Genomic DNA, 12,135 nt, shown 5'->3' on the forward strand with positions numbered 1-12,135 from the left:
TTCTAAAACAGTCCAAGTTAACTCCATTCCCAAAAGAAACATTTTGCACAAAGCATAGCAAGCACTATTACACCCTTCAAATGTAAAACAACAAAAAACAAACAAAAAACCTCGTTCTACAAATATCGCGCTTGCTTTCTTTTCCAAACTCAAAGTTGTAACCTAATTTTCAAATGCGTCTCTATGATAGCAATTTTCTGCTAAAAATTTTGACGGTTCTCACAAGTGCCGAAACTCAGCAAACAAAAAGGAAATCTACATCCTGTTAACTTGATAGATTTTTTTTTGAACAACACTTTCAGCAAGGCTCTCCGTTAAACAATGGGAATGAATTTTTTAAAAATTCATTACGTAACTGATTAGAGAAAAAGACCTCCTACAAAGTCACTTCCCCAAGATAAAGGCGGGAAAATCGTACCAACTCCCGGCTTCCTATTAACGCCAGTATCTCCATGGCTACCATCAAGGGGTTAAACGGCGCACAACCGTAGTTTCCACTAATAAGACTCCTTTTGCTAAGCCCAGGGCAGGTAGGAATCCGACAGAAACTAAAAGCCCAAGTGACCAAAGAACGGTGAGCTGTAACCACACTCCAGGTCACCGCCCACCCACGTGTACGCGGATCCGTTCCTTTACACCGACGCCTCCCCGGATCCAGGAACTCAGCACCGCGTCCTCGGCGCTCGGAGAGTCTCAGGTATGGGCAGAACGAATGCGGCCCGCGTGTTGGGGGACAAAACGGCTTAGTCACCACTGGACAGCCATTCCCACGCCCTACCCAGGCCCGCAGCTTCCCGGAGCCGCCTTGCTGGCGGCAGGGTGATGACGCCCTGAGCAGGGGGACAACTGAAAACTTGTGGGTGAACCAGGGGCTCGTACCCGCGACTGAAACTAGCAAAGAGCCTGATGACTTGCTTGCTCCTAGTCCTACGGCGTGGATCGCAGCGCCAGCGAGGAAAAGCAGTTTTTCACTCACCCAACGAGGGCGCCTGGGGTTCCACGGCAAAGGTTGCCATCGCAGCTGCAACCACACTTGGCCCCGGACCTTCCCGATTTTCAAAAATGGCGGAAACTCTCTCACGGGTAAGGGCGCGCTGCCTTATGAGGTTGCGTAACTTCCGGTCTTGCGCTATACTTTTATTGTGGGCGCCGCAGCAGTCATTTTGGAATCGGGCAAACGTCTTTTCGCAGAGTCTGCGTTTCCGAGAAGAATTTCGCAGGAAATGGGATGAACTATGGTGAAAACGATGGTTCCGGCAATGGTTTTTGCTAACGCTGTGCGCCTCCTGAACTGTTGGTGCTTAAGTTTCATGGAAGCACATGTTCTTTTACTCACGGTTTCAGAGTGAGTTTACCCAGCACTCTGTCATCTGTCAGCTTTTCCGAGTAACACCTGAAAAAATTACCTTAACGAAGTAACGGTGCCGCTTTCCAGTGTTGATTTCAGGCTTGGTATATGAGTATATGAGTTGCGTTCTCAAAGTATATTTCCTACCATCTCTATGCCATTTTTTAAAGATGTTGTTATAAAGGCACTATTTTACATTAAGCGTAACGCATACATTGTTTTATATACATACAAAAGATACTGAACAGTGGAGGCTAATAACAGTGGAGAATCCTGTGTGCTCCTCACTGTCCCATCTCTTCCGTCCTCCTCCTACTTTGCTGCTTTTTTTTAGAGTCTTCAAATATAGGTTACACATATTCGCATTCTATACGTTGTTTTGTTCACTAACTTTATAAAAATGATATGCAGCATGTATATATTCTGAGATGCTCTCTGGTCCATAACAAACTCGTTATCCTCTAAATCCCCACCCATCTTCTCTCCCTCTTTCCTCTGGGATTTCCTGAAATCCCAAATCCAGCAAGAATGTTGTAATTTGAATGAGGCAATAACAATTCCAGCATTACTTAGTTTCTGGCAAGTTCCCAGAAATCAAACTTAAAACCAATTGACTTTTTTTTTTTTTTTAAAAACAGGTGTGTGGGTTGAATTGCATCCCTCAAAAAGGTATGTTCAATGTCTAACCTCCAATACATATGTTACCTTATTTGGAAATAAGGTCCATAGATGCAACCAAGTTCAGATGAGGTCATACTACATTACAACAAATTTGGCAGCTTAAACCAACACAAATTTATCTTGTATAGTCCTGAGGGCAGAAACTTGAAATGAGTCTTAAAGGGGCCAAAATCAAGGTGTCAGTAAGACTGGCTTCTTCTGGAGGCTTCAGGGGAAAATCCATTTCCTCAGGCTTGTAGCTCCTTCCCCCTTCAAAGCTAGTGGTACAGCATCTTTTCTTTCTCTGGCACTGTTTCTCTCTGCTTCTGTCATCACATGAACTTCTGTAGTAAACTTTCCCTGTCCCTTCCTCTTATAAGGACATTTGTGATTATATTTAGGACCCACTGAGATAATCCAGGATAATCTTCTCATTTCAATAGCCAACTGTGCTGAGTAAGTCAATAGTCCTATCTGCAAAGCACCTTTTGCTGTGTAAGGTAACATTCATAGATTCCAGAGATTAGAGTGAAGATATCTTCAGGGGCTGTCATTCAGCCCAACATGCTCACGAAATCCCTTTTTAGAATGAAGATTCCAAGAAGGGTTTATAAATGAAGGATTTCTAAGTAATATAAATATTATATTATAATATGTATTATATTTATAAATTTAAATTATGATCTGTCCAAACAAAAGAACATTATGCACCTGTTAAAAAGCATGAGCTATATTTGGTGTGTGTGTGTGTGTGTGGATCTAGAAAAGTCTTCATGATCGACATACTGAAAGTAGCAATTTGAAAAAATATATATGGCATCATTTTATTTTTTTAAAGTATATTTGTTTTTTTAACGTTTATTCATTTATTTTGAGAGAGAGAGTGCACATGTACCCCCTAGCTACCACTAAAAAGCATATTTGAATACATATGCAAAGGGGTGGGGAGGAATGCTTATTAAATAAAAGAAGTGGGGCACCTGTGTGGTTCTGTCAATTGAGCATCCGACTCTTGGTTCCGGCTCAGGTCATGATCTCATGGTATGTGGGATCGAGCCCAGAGTTGGGCTCTGCACTGAGTGTGGGGCCTACTTGGGATTCTCTCTCTCCCACTCTCTCTGCCCCTCCCCTGCTCACACTCTTACTCAAAATAAGTAATAAACTTTAAAAAAAAAAAGAGAGAGAGAGAAGCCAGGAAGGAAGGAAAGGAGGAAGGAAGGAAGCTGGAAAACATTTGTGCCAAACTATTCACAGGGAAGATGGAGAGGAAAGGCGTTTGTAGTTGGAGGGCTTAAGAAGGGCCTTTAGCTTATTCTATTTAACTAATGGTTGACTATAGATATTATTTACTGTTGTTATTGTTCTTCAAATTAAAACTTGGTTTCTTTAAGAAAAGTCATTTTCCTTTCTTCATTTGCATTTCAATATTCTACCTTTAAACTGGCTCTTTCCTTATCAATTTATAAAAATGCCCAGTTTGCCCTATCAAAAAACCTTCTCTAGACCTTGCTCCTTCTTCTGGATACCATGCACTAATTGCATTCACATTCTTCTCTTTTTTTTAAGATCTCAATATAAGGGTCTACAGACTTCAGTAGACGATCTCTTTCCCTAAGTTCACCATCTTGTCTTTTAATTCATTACACACTTGCTCCTGGGTAAATCCTCTTCTGAAACCACGGACTGCAACTCCTTTTCTCCTAATTGCCAAGTGAAGGTCTGTCTCTATGACATCTGCAATATTCAATAGCTTTGACAATCTTTTCCTCAATTCAAGTGTTTTTCTTGTTTTGGTGATGCTACACTTCCTATTTCTCCTTATAACTTTCTACTCTTTCCCTAACTTTTCCATACCTGGTCCCATTTCATTCTAACCTGGACATGTTATTGTTAGTTAAAACTTGATCCTCTCTCTCTTCTCATCTATGCAAACAATTAATGCCCCACCACTCTCTAAAGCCAAATGCTACTTTTCTAGATGCTTGCTGAACAACCTACCAGTACATCAAACCTCAAAAACTCATCGTATCCCACAAACCATTCCATTTGTCCCTTTTTCTTTTAGAATCTTAGAAACCCCAAATTAAAACCATTGCACATGAAAGCAGAATTTAAGGTCAAACAGACTTAAATTCAGAGCCCAACTTTTCCACTTAAATCCTATATTGGTTGGATTTCTATTAAATATCTCCAGATTTTATTGTCTGTAAAATAATAAAAAAAAATACGTTTAAAAGGGAGGTTATGCTTAATATAGGTCCCTGGTCCACTTTTCTTTTTCTGGCTTCCATCTTCCCTGCTATCAAACATTCAGATACCAAGTGTTATTTATGTATTTATTTTGCCTCCTCAATTCTTAAATTGTAGTCAGCACTTAACATTTCCTTGCCTTCCATCTCTCCCACCAAATCTAACATACCAATAGCCAATACTCTCTTCTTTGTACATATTACCCAGATGTTCAAAAGCTCTCACTGATTTCCTATTCCCTACAGCAAACCTCCTTATCCTCAACTCCATAAGATTCACGTGTGCAGCACATACCAAACAATGATGTCCCTCATTACATAACATACATTCTCACCTGGGCAGAAAGGGAAAGGGGGGGGGGGGGGGGAACCAGAATCACAGGGTGGAAGCCACTACAGACTGAATGTTTGTGTCCCCCAAAATTCATATGTTGAAGTTTTAACCCCCAATATGATGCTTTTCGGAAGTGAGTCTTTGGAGTCTTATAAAAAACCTAACAAAGCTCTCTACCCCATCCTATCTCAGCCTTGTGAGGATACAGTGACAAGACTGCCATCTGTGAACCATGACGCAGCCTCCCACCAGAAACCAAATCTTCTAATGCCTTGATCTCAGACTTCCCAGCCTCCAGAACTATGAGAAAGAAATGTCTGTTGTCTATAAGTCTTCCCATCTATGGTATTCTGTTATAACAGACCAAACAGACTGAGAGAGGAGAGTAGGAGTATCTTTTAGAGACTGCAATAGGCACCCTAAAGGGAATACGCATTGTCACCCTAACTTCACCTTAAAGTGTTGAAAATTCTGGCTTCAAAAATCAGGTCCCTTTATCCTCTTACCCTAAACTTCTCTAATCAATTCTCCCATTATTTCCCTTGGCAAACCTTCAACCTCTTGGGAAAGATAGTCACACTGTATTCCTTGATCACAGCAATCCCTCTGCCTACCAACTCTTTCCTTTCACCCCAATTTACAAAGTTCTGTCCTTCCTACAAGTAGCAGCTCAAGCCTCTCTTCCATCATGAAGCCTGCCCCAGCTGTGCCAGCCCTCAGCCATCATTCAATTTCAGAATGTCTGATGCATTGTTTCTGGAACTCATTTGCCATAAACTACTTATTTTTTAAGTTTGTTTTTTTTTAATTTATGTTGAGAGAGAGTCTGCGCATGCTAGGAAGGGTAAGAGCAGAGAGAGAGAAGAGAGAGAATCCCAAGCAGTCGATGTGGTGCTCGATCTCATAAATCATGAGATCATGAACTGAGCCAAAATCAAAACTCGGACGCTTAACCGACTGAGCCACCCAGGCGCCCCTTAAGTTTTTGTTCTCAGCCATAGTAGATGGATTTTCTTGGGGATAGGGACCATAACTTTACTTTATTGTATTTCCATCAATTTTCAGTAAATATATATTGGAAAAGTAAATGAGTGATATAATGAAAAAGTAAATGAATGAATGAGCTCTAAATAAATAAACTTAGAATAAAGATTAATTATCTGACATTTTGATATATTTTATATGTTTTCAGATTTTTTAAATTATAATTTTGGACATTAAGTCTATTATAAGTACTTCTATTTATATTATACAATGAAGTTTATAGTTCTAACTATTTATCCTTTTTGATAAAATGAAATGATCATAACTTGCATTAACTTGAATGGAAAACTTGTGTGGCATGATTTACTTTTTTTTATATTTCTTTATTTTAATTTAATTTTATTTTATTTTATTTTTTTGTTTATATAGTATTTTATTTTATTATTTATATATTATTTTATTTTTATTTTATTTTATCTTTATTTTTATTATCTTTAACAATATTCCATGTTCACCATATTCTGTACATGAATATTATTATCTTAATTGCAATACTTGTTTTCCTACTTTCCTTTCTGAACATATTAAATAAGATTTCACATAACATGGAACACCTATGGGGCACCTGGATGTCTCAGTCAGTTAAGTGTCCAATTTTGGCTCAGGTCATGATCTCATGGTTCATGAGTTCAAGCCCCACGTCAGGCTCTGTGCTGACAGCTCAGAACCTGGAGCCTGCTTCAGATTCTGTGTCTCCCTCTCTCTCTGCCTCCCCCCTGCTCATACTCTATCTCTCATTCTCTCTCTCTCTCTCTCTCTTTCTCTCTCTCTCTCAAAAATAAATAAACGTTAAAAAATTCTTTTTAAGGGGCGCCTGGGTGGCTCAGTCGCTTAAGCTTATGACTTCTACTTGGTCATGGTCTCATGGTTCGTGAGATCGAGCTCTGCATCAGGCTGTGTGCTGACAGCTTAGAGCCTGGAGCCTGCTTTGGATTCTGTGTCTCCCTCTCTCTCTCTGTCCTTCCCCCCACTCATGCTGTGTGTCTCTCTCTCAAAAATAAACATTAAAAAATAAATAAAAATAAAATTCTTTTAAAAAATAAAGTGAAACACCTATTCCCTGTTTCTATTCTGGACTCATGGTTCCCTGAAGTCTGCCCTCTGATAACATAAGATTTCATCAAAGTGCTATTTTTGTAGAAAGTGGATATTCAAACTTTGATGAGAAACCCTTTCGTTGAACAATGTATGGTGCAGATACTTATTACATACAACAGAACTGCTCTGGTTGGAAAAAAGGGAAGAATACAAGCCCCACTAACTCAGGGTTCTTGTGCCCTAAAGTGTCTATTGACTATCACACCTCCAAATGCCCTGAAACACTTGGATAGAGTACCTTGGGCTACAGAGAGCCCACTTGAAAATTAGCTCTGGGCCTTATATATATTTCAATTTTTTTCTAAAGCCAAAACAAATTTTTTAAAAGTCAGAAATATGTGAAATCTCAAAATTTATTTATGTTCAATATATTTGATATATTCACAGCCAAACTGCTTGTGTATATCATATATATAACTCAATACTCAGTAGCTATTTATAAATATTTATTAATTTGCAACATTTGTGTGTAAGTGTAAATTCGTTCTCCTAAAAGCCCACTCTCCATCTATTCTAAAAATAAACACAAATAATTTTTTTAAATTAAAGTGAAGAAAAAGATATCCACCTCTAGTCAAACTTTAAGAAAAGGACAGAGGTTGTCACCTTCAGAAAGAAAGCAAGGAGAGGAAGCATCTTGTCACTCACGTTCTCATTATCTCAGACTTTGGCATTTGGTATAGCATGAGCTGCGAGTCACTTAGACTGTGATGTCATGTAAAGCACACAGAGGAACCATGACTTCATAGGGCCAAAGATAAATGATCTCCTAGAGACTTTTATAATGTTTAGGACATAGGGAACATGTTCAGAAAAATATAAATCCATTAATAACTATTTGCATTATCTGATGTCTATAAATATAATTACCAAAGCCATGTCTTTATAAATTAAAAATAAACTCTTACATTTGGAAGTGTATGAATTTTTGTAAACAACTGGCAGAAAGGGGGCAGCCAAATATCAAAGGAAACATCAGTTTAGCTGGTTCACCTGTTGCCTTTAAATCAATTAAAAAAATTTTTTTAATGTTTATTTATTTTTGACAGCGCATGAGCGGGGGAGGGACAGAGAGAGAGGGAGACACAGAATCCGAAACAGGCTCCAGGCTCTGAGCTGTCAGCACAGATCATGACGTGGGGCTTGAACTCACGGAGTGTGAGATCATGACCTGAGCTGAAGTCGGACGCTCAACCGACTGAGCCACCCAGGGTACCCCAGCCTTTAAACCAATTAAATAGTTCCTTTCATCTGTTGGAAGTGAAAAAGTAGCCTCAAAATTTACATAACTTTGAGAGGAGGGATGAGTAGGTGCAATAGGACTTTTAGGGCAGTGAAACTACCCTGTATATAATACATAATATACTACATAATAGTGGATACATGCTATTACAAATGTATTCAAACCCAGAGAATGTACAACACAAAGAGGAACCCTAGAACCCTAATATAAATGATGGATTTGGGATGATAATGATGTGTCAATGTAGTATCACCCATCATCACAAGTGTACCATTCTGGTGGGAGATGTTGATAATGGGGGAGGCTATGTGGGGAGGAGGCAGGGGGCATATGGGAAACTTGCTGTAAAGTTAAAACTGCTCTAAAAAATAAGGTGTATATTTTTTTAAATGTGTATAACTTTCAGGTGTAATTTTATTTCCTGCTTTTATATTTGAGCTGTCATACAGGTTTAATCAGATATTTGAAAGCCCTGTGGAAGTTTATAACAGGCAAAGTAGACAACTTTGAAAAAAAAAATAGGATTGATTTTAGAAAGGGCTTTGTCTAGGATTTGCCTTGAAATAATCTGTTGGGATGGGTGAGGGCAGGAGCAGGGAAGGAAAATAATGGCTAAGGGAATCCTTTAGACAAGAAAAGCCACGGGGTGATAATTACTGATGGGTAATTGATTATGCTATTCTTTATAATTTTGTGTATGTTTGACATTTTCCTTAATTAAATTATTTTTTTTAATTCAATAAGCCTAAATTCTAGGGTGTTCAAAGGTCATACATTTTACCCAGTTTATGTAAAAAAAAAAGAGCAAAATAATGGAAAAGTAAGTCTTTTCTTACTTGACAATGTCTTCATTTAGAGAAGCGGCAGCATTTTGTTTAAGACAGGAGCAAGCCTGATTTTAAATACTCCATAGTTACGTGACATTAAAATCTCTGAAAGTTAGCTTTTTAATCTGAATAGTTTAAATAATAGTAACTAACTCATATGTCATACATTGACTTATTCACCTAGTGCATAGATACATAAAATATATACTCAATAACTGAAATTTACACTAATGTTATCTGTCATTCAGTATATTACATAGCTTTTAATAAACTAATTTGGCTTCTTTCCCCATTAATTCACCAAAGAGCTCTTGCCAGGGTCACCAAAGATCTCTATGAAGCTAAATCCAGACATTTTCAGTGCTCATCTTAAATCTCAACAGCATCAATTCACATTAAATACTCTTTGAAATTCTCCTTAGTTTCACTGACATTATACTCTCTTGGTTTTCCTCCTACCTCTGTGATCATATGGCTACGTTTCTTTTCTTGACTCATCCTTCCCTAGCCAGCCTTTAAATGTTGTTCCCCAAGGCTCAATCTTACTCAAAACTCTTTCCTATGTGATGTCATCTGTGTCCATTACCCTCAGTGACTCTCAATTCATACCACCAAACCAGATCATTCTCTGAGGTCCAAATTTATATATTCAATTGCTTCTACAACATCTGCTCTTAGATATTTCAAAGGCACCCCAAAATCAAATATAAAAGCCCAAACTTAAAGTCTTTTCTGTAAAACATGAATATATTTATCTCAGAGAAAGATACCACCAGCTATCTAGCTGGTAAAGCCGAAAACCTTGGAACGGTCTTGAAAACCTCTTTCCAACACCAATCCGGTGCCAGGTCCTGTGAATTTTGCTTTTAAATACCTTGCAGATATATCCACTCCCTAATGTTTTTATTGCTATAGCCAAATCCCAGCTTTATCATCTGATACCTGGACTTAGCTTCCTGATTGCTCTTCCTTCTCCTTCTTAATCCATTCTCCACAATGCAGTGAGAGTGGCCTTTTGTTTGTTTGTTTTTAACGTTTATTTATTTTTGAGACAGAGAGAGACAGAGCATGAACGGGGGAGGGTCAGAGAGAGGGAGACACAGAATCTGAAACAGGTTCCAGGCTCTGAGCTGTCAGCACAGAGCCCGACGCGGGGCTCGAACTCACGGACCGTGAGATCATGACCTGAGCCGAAGTCGGCCACTTAACCGACTGAGCCACCCAGGCGCCCCAAGAGAGTGACCTTTTGAAAAATAACTTTCTGAGCAAGTTGCTCTCCTGCTTAAAACCTTTCCCTTGTTTCCACTGCTCTAAAAGAGCAGAATCCTAAAGCTGCCTGCAAGCCTTTACTTGACTGGCCTAACACCTCAGCCACTTCTGACACCATCTCATCTCCTCTTGTTCACTGCTCCAGCCACTCAGCCTTCTTTCCATTACTCTAATGTCCCATGCTTCTTCCCATTCCTGGGTCTTTACACATGTTCTTCCCTCAGTTCTGTAAGATCTCTGACACCCCACCCCCCTTAGTTGGTTAACATTTATTTCTCTTTTAGAACTGATCTCAAATGTCGCTCAAAAGTTTGAAAAGCTTTCCTGTGTAACTAGACAAGATCACACTTTGAATTATACACTTCTACAAATTTTAGAATAATATCTATCCCCAACTAGATTGTAGACTCTATGAGGCCAGGTACGTGGGTTTTGTTGTTGTTGTTAACACTTTTTTAAATGTTTATTTTTTTTATTAAAAAAACTTTTTTAATGTTTATTTATTTTTGAGACAATGCGAGAGACAGAGTACAAGTAGGGGAGGGGCAGAGAGAGAAGGGGACACAGAATCTGAAGCAGGCTCCAGGCACTGAGCTGTCAGCCCAGAGCCGGATGTGGGGTTCGAACTCATGAACTGTGAGATCATGACCTGAGCTGAAGTTGGACGCTTAACCAACTGAGCCACTCAGGCGCCCCAATGTTTATTTATTTTTGAGAGAGAGAGAGAGATTGAGAGACACAGTGGGAGCAGGGGAGGGGCAGAGAGAGAGAGGGAGACCCAGAATCCAAAGCAGGCTCCAGGCTCTGAGCTGTCAGCACAGAGCCCGACATGGGGCTCAAACTCATGAACTGTGAGATCATGACCTGAGCTGAAGTTGGACGCTTAACTGACTGAGCCACCTAGATGCCCCTTGTTAACATTTTTTTTTTTTTAATGAAACTGTTTTTATTTTGAAATATTTGTAGATTCACAGAAAGTTGTAAAAAATAATGCAGAGACATCCTATATCTGCTTTACCCAGTTTACCCCAATGGTCACATCTTGCCAAACTGTAGTACAATGTCACAACCAGGATATTGAACATTGATACATCAAGACAGAAGACGTATCCAGTCCTACAAGGATCTGTCATGTGGCCCTTTTACAACCACAGCCACTTCCCTCTGCTGCCACCAATTTCTTAATCTCTGGCAACCACTAATCTGTTCCCTGTTTCTATAATTTTGTCATTTCAAGAATGTTATATTAAAGAAATAACGCAGTTGTATAACATTGAGGGTTGGCTTTTCACCCAGCATAATTCTCTGGAGGTTCATCCAGGTCGTTGCAGGTATCAGTAGTTCATTCGGTTTTATTGCTTAGTAGTGTTCTGTGGTATGGATGCACTGCCACCATGATATCATTAACCATTTACTCATTAAAGAACATCTAGGTTGTTTCCAGTTTGGGCTATTATAAGTAAAGCCGCTCTAAACATTCATGTACAGGTTTTTGTATTAATATACATCTTCATTTCTCTGAGGAAAATGGCCAGGATTACCATTGCTAGGTCTTGTGGTAGTTGTATATGTAGCTTTTTAAGAAACTGCCAAACTTTTTTCCAGAGTGGCTGTACCATTTAACAGTCCCACCAGCAATATGTAAAGTGATCCAGTTTCTTCACATCCTGCCAAAATTTATGGTGTCACTATTTTTTGTTTTAACCATTTTGATAGGTCTGTAATGATACCTCATTGTGGTTCTAATTTGCACTTCCCTGATGGCTAATGATGTTGAACATCTTATCATGTGCTTATCTATCGTATGTATATCCTTTCAGTAAAATGTCTCCTCATGTCTTTTGTCCATTTTCTAATTTGACGGAGTTTTTACTATTGAGTTTTGAGAGTTCTTTAATATATTCTATATAACAAGTCTTTTGTTGGATATACGGTTTGCAAGTATTTTCTTCTACTCTGTAGCTTATCTTTTCAGCCTTTTAATAAGGTCTTTCACCGAGTAAAAATTTAAATCTTGATTAAGTCCAGTTTATAAATTTTTCCATTTATGGATCATGAGTTTG

The 12,135-nt window shown here is 38.8% G+C and overlaps 1 protein-coding gene and 1 long non-coding RNA gene across 12 annotated transcripts in view; one reads left to right on the plus strand and one right to left on the minus strand.

The window, feature by feature from the left end:
- NUP35 (nucleoporin 35) overlaps positions 1-1,084 on the minus strand; it is a 38,380-nt gene extending 37,296 nt beyond the window's left edge. For 3 of the 4 annotated variants that reach the window (XR_009607065.2, XM_060622122.2, XM_060622121.2), the window contains exon 1: positions 977-1,084. Coding sequence is in view for 2 of the 4 variants with exons in the window: in XM_060622122.2 (XP_060478105.1) it covers positions 977-1,016 (40 nt within the window). In the remaining 2 variants the exon portion in view is untranslated. Of the gene's footprint in view, positions 1-418; positions 530-976 lie in introns of those variants that run through there. The other variant, XM_060622123.3, reaches the window with a different exon arrangement.
- LOC144617145 (uncharacterized) overlaps positions 610-12,135 on the plus strand; it is a 48,954-nt gene continuing 37,428 nt past the window's right edge. For 6 of the 8 annotated variants that reach the window (XR_013557239.2, XR_013557236.1, XR_013557237.1 and 3 more), the window contains exons 1-2: positions 907-1,083; positions 1,987-2,017. This is a non-coding gene — a long non-coding RNA (uncharacterized LOC144617145). Of the gene's footprint in view, positions 698-879; positions 1,084-1,986; positions 2,018-12,135 lie in introns of those variants that run through there. The other 2 variants (XR_013557243.1, XR_013557241.2) reach the window with 2 other exon arrangements.

Source organism: Panthera onca, chromosome C1 (genome assembly GCF_046562875.1).
Source record: "Panthera onca isolate mPanOnc1 chromosome C1, mPanOnc1 haplotype 2, whole genome shotgun sequence".
NCBI lineage: Eukaryota > Metazoa > Chordata > Mammalia > Carnivora > Felidae > Panthera > Panthera onca.